This window comes from Chamaea fasciata, unplaced genomic scaffold (assembly GCF_029207755.1).
Source record: "Chamaea fasciata isolate MVZ Bird 193981 ecotype frontalis unplaced genomic scaffold, bChaFas1.0.hap1 SCAF_9, whole genome shotgun sequence".
NCBI lineage: Eukaryota > Metazoa > Chordata > Aves > Passeriformes > Sylviidae > Chamaea > Chamaea fasciata.
Window position 1 is genome coordinate 16,462,707 of NW_027094094.1, and position 13,901 is coordinate 16,476,607.

Genomic DNA, 13,901 nt, shown 5'->3' on the forward strand with positions numbered 1-13,901 from the left:
TAATAAGAAATCATGTTATAGAGTGAAAGCAGCAAATAAACAACAAGCCCTTAAATTAAACCTGAACATCACATATCTACAGAATCTAGGACAACTCTCATGGGAAGAAAATACTGCATCAAAAAGTGGAAGTCACTCACTTTAAATTGATGCCAAAGAGAAAAATGGTAAATGAAGCCTCGCTGTAGTAGAATACAAAACACACAACACATGCATTGATATATCCTTTTATTATGCATATAGGTATTACTTAACACAGTACTGCAGAAGAGTCCAGAACTGAACTTAGTTTGTCCAACTAAGGTGAACTTCTCCCACCCTTCTAGAGTCTAATGAGCAACAGCTTCACCAGACCATCAGAAAAAAATCTCTCCACCTTCCTTGACCTGTTGTGTTTTACATAAAGCCACTGAAGTTCAAAGAATTCAGTAAGAATTTAATTAACAATTTGAAAGGTGCAGATCACTGGGGGCCATTTTTGCTCATTAATTTAACAACAAGCCCTACTTCACTACTAATTAGAACATTTCTAATACAAGTGAAACAGCTGTGGCAGTCCAGGCCATCTCATTATTATTTTCTTATATACATGAATATTTCAAAGTGCAAGGAACTTCAACAACACATAGACCAGTACAGACGCTTAAAAAAAAAAATAGAAATAGACTGAAAAATTACTTGACCCAAACAAATTTATTGGAAAAAGCCCTAGGGGTTCTGGAAGAAGAAACACATTATTGTCTGACAGTCAGGACACGAAACCAGAGGCTTTAAGGGACCTTTCAGATATTCTCATTTTTTAAAGAAGTTCTGAAAGAATATTAAATACCACCGCTATGAAGATTAACAATGGGTGTAACATTTGCTTCTGGAGCAAGTCAACCAATACCAACACCAACTACCTCTACAGAGAAGGAATCTCACCACTTGTGGCCAAAAAATCAAAAGGAAATACCGCATTTCAATTTTAAGCCCCAGTGCCAGCCATTTGATCCCCAGGTGAAACAGGACAAGACAAACCAGGCTTTATAACATCTTTCCAAATATCAGTCTTGAGGCTATTGACTGGTCAGAGATCAAGTACAACTAATCTCTCTGGGGTTTCAGCAGAGTCTTTCATTGGTCCTAAAAACACATTAGGAACTCTTAATGGGAAGAGAGGACATTTTCAAAACCCAGCACTAGATCCAAGAAGCTGCTTCTCCTTTCTCCATATTTGTTTGCTAAAAGTCAAATTATATTTGCTGACTTTGCAAATCTGCAATTATTTGTGATATAAATTTTTAAGACATGACTTTTTTCTTCATTATGTGCATTTGTAATATCTACTCTTACCTAAGAGGAAAGTTTGACCTCTAATTAAATTGTTTCAATCTTCATCTTTGCTGCCATCTGTAGGTAACTTGAGTGGCACAAAGGTAACAGTTCTGTGATCAGGACCTGTCCGTGAGAAAGCACGATGTTCTTGTTACATGTCCTTCCAGATTTTAATGTTAAAATTAGGCAGAAAAACCACCAAAGATAAAACATCCAACAGCTTGTGGCTTTGTCTCTTCGTGCACCTCCAAATAATCTTGTAAATGACGTAGTAAAAAAAAACTAAGGAAATTAAGTTAGAATCACAGAATCACAGGATAGTTTGGGTTGGAAGGGTCTTTAAAGATCACATAGTTCCAGCCCCCCTGGCCATGGGCAATGATGCCATTCACTAGGTCAGGTTCCTCAGGGCTCCATTCAGCCTGGCCTTGAACACTTCCAGGGATGGATAGGGCATCCACAACTTCTCTGGACAACCTGTTCCAGGGCCTCACTGTCCTCTGAATAAAGAACTTCTTTCTAACATCTCATCTAAACCTGCCTTCTTCCAGTTTAAAACCATTTCTCCTTGTCCTGCTGCTCTGCCCATATAAAAAGGTCCCCCTCCCTCCTTTTCATGAGCCCCCTTAAGGTACTGGAAGGTTGCAATTACATCCCCCCAAAGCCTTCTCTTCTCCACATGGAACAACCCCAGTTGTTGGATCCATGATGAGGATCTATGCTATTTTACAGCATTATTACACTATGGGAAGAAACTTTGACCTCATTACCTAGAATACATTTTTTGACAATAAATATGAAATATAAGTGTTGGTTTATGTTTGGTTGTTGAAACTTAGTCTCTTTACAGTGAGCCATGCAATGTTTTAGCAGAACTGTTATGGTAAAGAAAACTTCTCAAAGGAAAAGAAACCAAAAGCAGAGAGGTTGATCATAATTTTAAACCCATTGTGACCAATTTTGGAAATCTGAAATTATACAAGTGAGGTCAGCATTTGAAATATTTGATTTAATGACTGGACAATTTTGATACATAAAAATAGATACTTAGTAATGAACAAGTTTATACAAACCAGATTTCTTTTGTACAGTACAAAACAATGATGGAGATAAAAAAAGATTTGCTGGGTTACAGGGCAAGACACAAGAACAACAAAACACCATTGAATAAATTTTTTAAAATTATCAGAGGCTTATTTCATAAATACAGTGTAATGCTTTCATTTAACAAATACAAAATTTACTATTTAATTTATCAACATCAGGAAATATATAAAATGTCTTTGAATGACAATCTGATTTAAAAACTGATGCAAATACAATAGCATTTTTAGGATTCTGAGGTAATATTACACATTATCCCAAAAAAAGCTTCAATAAATAAAACTAAACAGAAGGCAAAGTGCAATTCAGTGAAAAGGAGAAAAGATAAAGCTTTTATTTTAACAATAGTAGATAAATAGTTATTAAAAGCGGGTTTAAGCCTTAAAAAAATATTTTGGCTAATTTGCCATGTTTTCAGATAAACTGTATAGCTATTTGTTCATAAGCCAACCTTTCATGAATCCAATTCTACAAAGAGAGGAAAGGCAGTAGGTCTTTGTTTCCAGGTTTCTTACTTATGTCTATATTCAGGTGTTAGAAATTTAACATTGCTTGCAGCTATCTAGTTCATTCAGTGCAACAGTGAAAGCTGTTTATTTCTCAACATCTGAAATCCTGCAAGTTAAAATTTATTTTAAAATCTCCATTTGGGAGACATAATGTAAAAATACAAAATTTTTCAGTGCTGCTTTTAGCAGTCTTTGTGCTAACCAAGTATAGTTCCAGGCTAAAGCCAATGGAAATTTTATTACTGGTTTCAATGACAACACTATGAATACAGTGTCAAATATTCTAAAATATCCTAATATTTATCTCTGCCTTAATAAAACAGTAAAATCACCAGTAAATTTTCTAGGAGAAATAAAAAAATAAAATTTACACTTAACTATTGAAGAATATCCAGAACAGCTTTGAGAGCATGAATTAGACAGATTAATTTGTTCATCATTCGCAAATCTGTTGACTGTATGTAAATAGAGAGAAAGAAAGAAGACTAATATAGTATTTGAGTACAGACACTACAAGATAGTTATGCATCTATGCCCCAGCAGAAGTCAATGGGGAAAGCTGACAAATTAGATGCCGAAGTGTCTCAAACGATCTGGGTCTTATTCAGCTGAAAGAAAAAATTTACAGAACACACAGTAGCTGTTCATATTCAAAAATACTGCATGCTGATAAATTCTTTCCATGTAATGAATAAAACCCAGACTGACAATTATTTCAGTATTTTAGAACCATTTCTTCCCCAGCTGCTAATTTACTAACTCAGAGCAGATATCCCAAGAATTCTTTTCACGGAGTTTGTGCAGTGAAAAACACAAAACATTTTTAAATGCTGGTCTCCAAGTTAATGAAAGTTGCAACATTCTTCAGAAATGTTATTATATTCACTTTTGTCACAGCTTATTAAAGACTTTCAATAAAGTTGCTGCAAAAAATGATAGCATGATACACTATATCACTTTTCCACCTGTTGTGGATATAATTCTCTTCCTAAAGCATTTCACCAGATATGGAATTTATTTTAAATATCTAGGTTTTTTTAATATAATGCTACAGTAGATCTGGCTAGTCTGCTGTTAAGAATGAACATACAAATTCCTTAATACCTGTACCTTGAACTTGAATCCCCTCAAGCTGAAAAAATACCTTTTAACACTCTTGTACAGTCAAGTGTAAAAGCTGAATATACAACCTCTAAAACCTCTTATTTGTAAAAATAAGTTTTTAGCAGTAAATGGCACTATCAAAACCCTATTTCTTCACAGGCAGTTATTTACATACTTCTTAGACAGCTGGTTTCACCGAGAAGGAAAACCAAAATAATAAAACTACATACTATTTATAAAGATTAAAATTCCTATTTGCCTTTGTGAAAAAAAAATGTCTATGTGCTGATGTTATATTTTTTCTATTATTAATGTTAATTGAAAACAATCTGCCACTGGGATTAACTAGTAGAGAAATGCTCTGTATATTATCTCCCAGTGAGATACCTTGATGTAAAGGAATTATGATTAATGATAAAGTGCTATTAAGAAAAACCTAAAACTTGGGAATTGTCTTAGTTGGGCTTCATTTATCAAACAGACGAACTTTTTGTACAAAGAAAGCTACTTTCTGTGACAAAGCAAGCAGCAAATGTATTGCCATTCAGGAAAAAAACATACACTTCATATTTAATTAAAAAAATTATCTAAATGCGATAAAACTGGCACAGTATCAAGAGACATAACAATGAAAAGCTTAAAGGCACAATCAGAAGAGAGTGAATGCTACATAAAAATGCTGTTCTTGGAGTATTTAATCTTATTCCAGACCAAATCCCTCTGCATTTGAAATTCCAATGATTAACTTTTGCTTCAGTTCTTTCTTGTTCTTGTAAGGAGGGAGACAAAGCTGGTTGAAGCAGGTATGGGCCACAGGTAACCTAAAGTAGTTTTAAAAATACCCAGCAAAACACATTTAAGAATAATGCAATAGAACCAGAAGACTGCCAACTGCCTACACATTTTCAGTTAAACATTTCTTAAATAAGCAATCCTATAAAAGGAACATCTATCCCAATGTCGGTTCAAGTTCTGTTGAATTCAAGTTCTGTTGAATGCTAGTCATAAGTACCCCGGATGAATTTGCTTGCCTGCAACTCCCTCCTCCATCTTTAGTTTTTTTTTCAAGTTGGAATCATCTCCTTCCAGGTTTTGGAAAGTCCAGCTACCACCTGACTTCTCTAAACACAAAATCTTGGTATAGTCAGAATCAACAACATGGAAAAGGAAGGTGGGTCCTGCAGTAGGTACAGACACACCTAGAAGAACCACAGTTATGTGTCTGTGAGGATAGAGAACTCAGGGTTCAGCCTGGTAACACAGGTCCTTAAAGACTTCAGTGGGGAGCTCTGAAGCACTGACTGAAATGCTGGAAAAACAGTTCACAAATTCTGGTCTCAGCTATACCAACACTTCCAGTTCCAATTTTCTTCTGAGAGAGAACTTGAATAAATGTATTGCAGATCTGGCAAAAGAACGCCGGACTGAAAGACTGGAAACTTTGTTTCTCACTAGCATGGATTAATTTGATGAGCCACAGGTAATAAAAAGGTACAGGAACGTCTTGCCATTTAAATTCTCAAGTGACATGGAGGACACACCTGAGAATATAGACTTGTCCTCCCAGCTGATAACTTGGGGTGAGACAAGAGAAAAACAATGAGCTGAAGCTCAACCTGGTATTTGGAAAACACACTGAAAAATGTATTACATTTGGACACACATGTGACTCAAAAGCCCGCTAGGTCTCTTTTCATTTCATCCCTCAGTCTTCTGAATGGCACCAACTTGGCCTTTGATTGTTGGCAAATGTGCTCAAAAGAGGGTGGAACCCCCAGATCTGGAAACCCAAGTTACTTTCCCTTCCCTGCCTTTTAAATGATCAGCAAAGATCTGTTAGTTGGACTGGAGTCATGGCTTCAGGATCTGGAAAGCTGAGAAGCTTTTATTAATTTGCCAATTCTTATTGCTATTACATTCTTTGGTCCTATTGCGTGACCAAAATGATGATGGCGTCTACATCCATCTCTGTGCAGGCAGTCTGACAGCAATAACTTATATCTTGCAAAACATGGACCTACAGCAGTTTAAAATGCACACTATTTCAAAACACATTTTCTCGTTTTTAAGAAAAAGAACAATTTACAAAAGGAATATAAAGAGTGATTCAATGTTGACTGAATTTTCTTCATTTTTCATCTGATCTTCATGTTCCCCTAATGTTACTGGAACCAGTTATTACCTCATTGAGAAAAGCATTAGAAATATCACAGTAATGAGATAAATTAAATTTAAAACAACCTCCAAATTTATGATGTTTATGCCTTTAGATCACCTCTTCACAGAAAACCCAGAAAAATGCAGACTTTGAAAAAGATAGTTCCATTTAAGTATTTTGATTACATTAAGTGTTTGAGAAATCTAGGTAAAGCCAGTAATTACTGCTCCATAGCAGCAAGTTTTTCTATGCAGCTTTCAAATTATTTAAACCGACTCTCTCCAGTCTTAAGAATTGAAAAAATATTATCTGGGTTGCTATAAATAATGCTATCAAACTCAAAAAATTCAGAAAAATTCATGGTAGTTCAATATATATTTTCATTAGGTCAGCTATCACGTTAGGAATTATTAAATAAATAATTTATTTGAATTGAAAACATTTAAATAATCCCTATAAATAATTACCAGCCTCAAATGTAAACACTGACTGGAAAAACAGTTTCCTTGTTTTTTAAATTTATGCAATCAATAAATGGGTATAACATTTTGAAGGCAAACTAAAGGAGTCCATGCAGTTTCTTCCTGGTACATTCGTTTGCTCTTCTGCAAAAAGACATTCAAGAGCACTAAGGACTCTTGGAAAAAAACTGAATGAAAAAAAATTTAAAAATCCAAACCATTACTTACCAATTTGTGGATGTTTCACTCTTTGAAATCTTGAAATTCAGATCAGCCATTCCTCCCACAGGTACTCTATCACTTCCTGTAGCAAAATGTAGCAGCTTCTTTTGAAGGTCCAGAGAAAATCCAAGTACTACATCCCAGAAGTATCTATGCTCAGGGAAAATGAAGAAGAAAATGTTGCAAGATGCAGCATCATAAAAAATAGTATGAAGATGATAATAAAACCACAAGCACTACATGATGAATATCACTTACTGAGAGTTTAATTAATATAATATATAGGACATCAGCAGTACCCCAATATACAAGGTTAAATTACCAAGGAATTGACAAGTACAATATTTTATTAATTTTGGAATGATATCTTGCCAAATGATGCCCCAAGCTACTTATCTATACAAATATAAATGCCTTCCACTCACATAAATGCCCTTAGTATCAAAGAGAATTGAGTAAAAAAAAATATTTTTAGAAGATCAGATAATAAAAATACTGAGATTTCATATGCAGGATTTGGAGCTTTTCTTTTCAAAATACTCCACTTCAGTGTGGTCATAACCTTCAAAGGATACTCAGTAAACACATACCATTAATGATCTAATTCTTCCTACTTATAACAATTTAGTAGTGTCTTTGTCTTATTTAGAAATAGGTTTCTAAAACTTCAGTCATTCTCAGATTATCCTTGAAGAGCTTACTGCTGGAAGTCTAACATTCCATGATGTTTTAAACTCAATAACTGGAATAAAACCCCAGGCCTACCGTATAGTCGGATCAGTTTTTTGGTAGCCCTCATACTGGGTACTTCTCTGTAAAGCAGACATGTCCAGCTCAGGACTGCCACAGACCAGAATTTCAACCTCCTCTGGACGAAGTAGCTGCCATAAATCAAGGACAAAATATTTAACTTTTTAAAAAAGATAAGAAATGATGCTACAAGATTAAGATTAATTTTTTATTTTGTCATTATAGAAAAATTAACAGAATATCATTCAATGTAATTATCTAACTTGGATACACACTGATTATAGAAAAATTAATCCCTCAGCTCTTTGAAGAATCTCTTACTGACATATATAGTAGAAAGTTAATTAAGGATAAGACAATATTTCAGCATATTTTGTTCTTCACTTCATCATTCTTACACTTATTACACTGACTTGCCTATCACATGATCAGACTACAAATGGATCAGGACGAAAATTAAGTTTGTACATATGGAAACTGGAGGGAGGGTCTTGATGTCAATTTTGATTTCAACTTCCATTTCATTTGCACTGACAAGTCCCACGTGGGTAGCTGAGCAGCAGAGGCTGACAGAACTTGACTCAAAGTTTTACACAGCGCTGTGCACAGCACATACTTATAAAAACAAGCCATGTTTAATACCCACTAAACTTACACCTGCAGAACCCACTTGTTCATTTACTACATCAAGTTGTATGGAAGAATGCCATGGCATTTCAATGGATTCTCATTGTTCTTCCAGAACCTTCCCTGCAGCTGGGCAGACCTCACTTTGCTACAAGGTGTCACAATTCAACAATTTCACTGGAATTTATAAAATCCCAGGCAAACTGAAACTTTCTCTTCTTTCTCAGTGCAGAAGGGATGCTGTAAGATAAAATGGTCATTCCAACAGCCAAACAGGACTGAAAATAGACGAATGTTTAATCTCACTGAGTGTTCTTCCTGCAAAAAGCAATAGACATTTTCAGAGGAGTCACTCAGGAGCACTCAGACACAGTTGTTTTGCAGCTCCTAAATGCAGGGAATACACAGAAACCTTGTAAACATTCACAGGAGAGCCTGTGATGTGTCCGTGAATGCATAGTGATAAACCTGTCTTCTGGAGCTTTATTTGTCTCTTTTCAATGAAACACCATAGAGAATAGTTGATAACCCGATTAATTTCTTTTACTTTTGTTGGATTAATCAAGTCAATTGATCAGTCAAGATTCTTTCCAAATCTTAAAATCATCCAGTGCAACTTAGACAAGTCATTGTCAAATACCTGAAATACAAGTGAAGAGTTATTTTTCACTTTATTCTTACCAGTAATGCATATGAAGCACAGACACTATGAAATCCATAATAGAAAGCAGCAAATTGTTTGTAGATGGATTTATTGAGAAGAAAATCAACATAGAGCTGCACATATTCTAAAAAAAAAAATATTATTTTGTTACATTATAATAATTTTAATCAATCACTTGTTCTGCCCACTATAAGTGTAGCGAACATGAAAAATGAATGCATTTAATTTTAGATACCGTTAAATTGGTAGGCATACCAGAAAGAACTACAGCCATTTCATTTACACGCTTTGTTAATGAAAGCATAGGCTTACAGAAAGGAGAAAAAGGACAAACTTTAATCTGCAAAGTACGTGTAGTTAATATACATTGAAGTACCTTTCCTGTTCCGATTTGTGACTGGAATTTTATCTCCATTTGGCTTTAAGTTGTAAGATTTTATAACACCAAATTCTTCCTGAAAAACCTACAGAAAAAGAGGAGTCAAGATCAGCACTATAAAATAAATTAATATACTTACAAATTACGAAGTTTATATTATGTCATGTATTCCCTCTCTCTCTTCAGCACGTGCTGTAATTCTGAGGGTTGAGACCTTTTAACAAGTTAAATATTACAATTTTCAACAAATTGCTCAGAAAATCAGTATGCAAAGTACAAAAATCGACCCTGTTACATAGTGGCATGTCAAACTGACCTGCAGGCTCTGGAGCTATAGAGCTTTTCATACAAAAGAAGAGTATAGGAGCAGCAAATACAATTAAGAAGGTATTTGTTCTGCTGTAGTTCACCTAGGAACTAAGTACCTCCAAAATGAAATTCCATTAACTAGTATGTGTGTTCTGAAACAATGAGTAACTGAAAAAGACTGTCCTGACTGAAACAGCAGTTACAACACACAAGGTCAGGCAAAGCTCTAAAAACTTGAACAGGCTACTGCTGAAGTGAGACTTCCTGGACAAAATGCATAAAATAACCGAGTAGACTTTGACTATCTTCTGGGTTAGACAGAAAAGGGATTGTCTTGCAGCCAGATGAACTTCACAAGCCAGGTCACTGATTGCAAGGTGGCGGTCTCAAGGAAAGCAAAGAGCTGGAAATGCACCAGCAGCTGGCCAAGTGACCCTGGTGGTGGAGCACTGGGATCCACCCACCCTGTCAGGGAAGAACAGCTCTGAGTCTGATCACGGAGCCAACCGCGGAGCACCCAGCGGCACCGGGCAGCGCGGCTCCCAGAGCCAGCTCTGGTCCCCGTGCAGTTATATTCCAAACAATCAGCAATCACACAGCAATAAGACACTCCACTGCCATTCTAACATTGGGAAAAATCACTGAACAAGGTTGAGAACCATTTATAGTTGCGCATTTAACGACCTGAAAGGTTGAGTAAAAATCCTCTTCAACATTGCCTTCATAGGATAGAAGTTCACTTAGTCCGTGCGCCAATTCCTACAATATGAGTAAAAACTCTTTAGTAAATTTACAAAACTAAGTGATGCACTTTGCAAGGATATGCCAGAAGCACTGTTTTATACAGAAAGTACCTTGGAAAAAGCTGTATTTTTAAAATGCATGCTGTGCTAGAAAACACAGATTTTCTGTTTTCATCAGAAGGAGACTTTATCAGCCTGTGCTGAAAAAAGCTGTTTTCAAACAGTTTATAACTCAAGCATTAAACATAAATAAATCAGGTTTTATATCAGTAATTTTGCCTCTTAGAAAATGTAATACTTACAGGCATAATCTGGAACAGGTCATCTAATGTGACACCACAGATGCCTACAAATGTGTTATGATCACAGGGAACAATGGGAGGACTCAATAATTTCTTGTAACAGCAAGGTGGAAAACGAATATCCAAGGTGATGCTGTTATATACAGCAAGTCCCATCAGCTATATATGTCAAAGGTTAAGGGCAAATCTGACACATCCTTATTGTAGTTAATATTTTTGTACCTTGGAAAAAATGTTTTAAGATTCATGCTCAACAAACAGAAGGAATATAAATTATTTCATTGTTTCTGGACTGGCAATTTTAAATGCAGTTTTTCATTACAATTAAGCAGTGGTTAACATGGTCAAATGATGAACACTGACAGAATGCTTGAGAACCTTCTTCAAAATATTCTATACAAGCATCTCTACAATAAATTTTTCTAAGTATTGTTATGAAAGAAAAATATGTATTTTCTACTACTGAGAGATCAATAGAGCAATGTTTCTTTTAAATAAATCTAAAAGCATTAAGACAAACCTGCACTAGTACCACAGCTCATCCATTTAAGTGCATCCCATGAAAGACATTTGAAACTATCCCAGTTCAGCTTCTCACAAGACCTACAAACATCATCTGGTCCAACTGCAATCAGTAAATGGACACTACTACCTCATCTCAGTGGAGATTATAAGAATATACTATCATAAATTTTGTCTGAGATCTTAATTTATGAGCACAACAGAAAACCTAGAAAATAAACTTATGCTCCAAATACCATGTGGCTTCCACTTTCTAATAAAAAAGGCAAAAAGCCACATACTGCTCAATGGGGACTTAAATGAAGTATTAACGGACGCAGGCACATCGATGTTTATTGAAAGAAACTCAGAGGCTTAAGCACATAAAAAATTACAACTTATACACAAAAAAGTTGCATGTTTAATATTGGCTTAGCATTTTCTGGCTGTAAAACATACCACCCACACCCCACCATTTCCTTCCTATTTTTAGTTCACTCGCTTAAACGATATTCAAAAAAATACATTTAAAATGGAACATAGGTGTATATACAACCTTGGAAGGAGCTTGAGCCAGTGCCTTATTTCCTCCCCACACCAGCTCATCAAATGGCTGTCGTTTGGAACATTCTAGAGGACATAAAAGGATACGGCTCCAACCAGTCGGAATTCCGAGTAGTTGTCACATTTAAAGCTGCTGAACCAATGGCACTGCGAGTCCTTGTGGTAGGTGAACATGCCTGCAGAACAGCAACGTGACCCTTAAAAAGCCTGAGCTTTGGAAGAATTTGTACAAAGCCTCATCTTTCCTACCCATGCACCCTTGTAATGCTCCTGAGGGTGCCCACGTCCCCATGCCTGCTCTCAGGACCCTGTTCCCACCCACGGCAGGAGCCCGCAGGCAGGGGCTTGGGAAGGAGCACCAAGGGCAGTGCCAAGCCTGAAGCAGGCACAAGCCCTCCAGCCCTGCTTGGTGCTGGTGCACCACATCCTCCAGGGCCTCCAGTTGTGGGTATTTTGCACTGTCCCTATGCAATCTGTTTCTTCACTGCACTCCAGCATCAGTACTGCCATCAACATTAACTGCCTAACCAAAACTTTTCCTACTGCAGTGTAAACTCTCTTATTTCCTCCTTTCTTTCTAGATCAATAGCAGATGACAATCCCTAAAAATGCTGGCATGAATCCCATGATACACATACCACAAGCTTTACCTTCTCAGAATAGGAAACTGTAAATGGTTTATGTTATACACACACACTACCATCAAAAGGCTGTTTCATATTTTCTGTCAAAAAATTACACCAGAAAAGTTAAAAAAGCCCCAAACCACATGCACCCTAAAAAAGCCACTCATGGGTCTAAAAGATAAGCTAGATCCTAGTGAAATCATGAGTATAGATGAGTTTGACTGCTATTTGCGTCAGATACAGAACATTCTGTTTTAAAGAGTGACAGAAAGTAAAAACCTACATAATGAAAGCAGATAACAGCTCTAAAATGCCTAGGAAGTATTGCTCAGAGAGGCAAGACACACTCCACAGAAGTGTGCTCTAACACAGAAGTAAACTGGATAAAATGTGAAGGCCTTTTTGAACTTCTTGGGATGGAATGGGCCAAGAATATTATTGTTGCCATGGTCTGTACCAGCCAAAGCACGGACTAGTTCTAAGCACACCTTATATGCAATAGCTCAGTGCATCTCTGTTTGAAGATGGTGAAAAATTTTATTTAAATCAGGAAAAAAAAAAAATCAAAGTCCTTTCGACTTAAAAAAAAAAAAAAAGGAACGAATATCCCACTTGACTCAGGGACATCTAGTTCTTATGATAAATTACAGGCAAAAAGCTGCCTTCACGTTCTCCCCCCACTCTCCTGAACAATTTATCTTTTCAACTCCAGCTCAGAAAGGAGCTCATCACAAAAGGTTTAGACACTGCCATTATACACTGCTAGAAGCAACAGAACAGCTGCATGTAAAGCAGAGCAAGGTTCACATACTAAAAGATCGTAAGGATGTTGGAACAAAAGAAGTTTTGAATCCCATTCGTTAATTGTCCACACCAAGATAAAGAAAGTATTGCAAAACACACAGGCAGACAGCTGAGTGAATTAAGAGTTTTTAAATTCCAGGAGTTAAACCCAAAGAACCAGTAAACCTGGAAAGGGTAGTAACAGTGATATTCTCCCTTCCAAGCTTCTGACAAATTATTTGCATCTTAAACATTAAAGAGAGCAGAGGATACAGTCCCTTTCCAGGGGACAAGAATATTTCTGAACTCCTCCCACATTTGGCTGATAGTCGTAACAATGAAAGAATTTGCACTTTAAAGTAAGGAAGCCTGCCAGAGATAGTGAAAAAATAAATTACTCTGAATGTTTCCAAACTCATCAGTAACCAAGCTCTGCTGACAGCATTTTTACTAACAGAACTGTCAAACTTACAGAATGTTTTCTGCAGGATAAATTGTTTCCTATTAAGGTTGCTATCACCAATGTCATGTCTTCACACAGACCCCTTTTTACTAGAAAAAGGGCTACAGGCAAATAACAATCTCAGCAGATATGATGACATACTTACGACTCAAAATTCTGTACCTTTAGAATTAGTCCTCTAAACAATGAAGGACCATGATTTTAAGGGATATGAGCACTTCCAGGCAAAGACAGGCAAGCTCAATGACTATCAGGTGTTATGTTCAAGTCCCTGGAAATCAATTTAAAAGCCATCCTGGCAAAGACAGGCAAGCT

General features: G+C 36.3%; 1 protein-coding gene across 1 annotated transcript in view; it reads right to left on the reverse strand.

The window, feature by feature from the left end:
* Positions 1–2,320: 2,320 nt before the first annotated feature.
* Positions 2,321–13,901, reverse strand: part of HECTD2 (HECT domain E3 ubiquitin protein ligase 2) — a 34,143-nt gene continuing 22,562 nt past the window's right edge. The window contains exons 14-21 of the mRNA XM_066191219.1: positions 11,802–11,890; positions 10,650–10,808; positions 10,289–10,363; positions 9,293–9,380; positions 8,934–9,040; positions 7,641–7,756; positions 6,882–7,025; positions 2,321–4,855 (exon numbers count right to left, since the gene is read on the reverse strand). Coding sequence (XP_066047316.1) covers positions 4,735–4,855; positions 6,882–7,025; positions 7,641–7,756; positions 8,934–9,040; positions 9,293–9,380; positions 10,289–10,363; positions 10,650–10,808; positions 11,802–11,890 — 899 coding nt within the window. The 3' untranslated portion in view covers positions 2,321–4,734. The remainder of the gene's footprint in view (positions 4,856–6,881; positions 7,026–7,640; positions 7,757–8,933; positions 9,041–9,292; positions 9,381–10,288; positions 10,364–10,649; positions 10,809–11,801; positions 11,891–13,901) is intronic.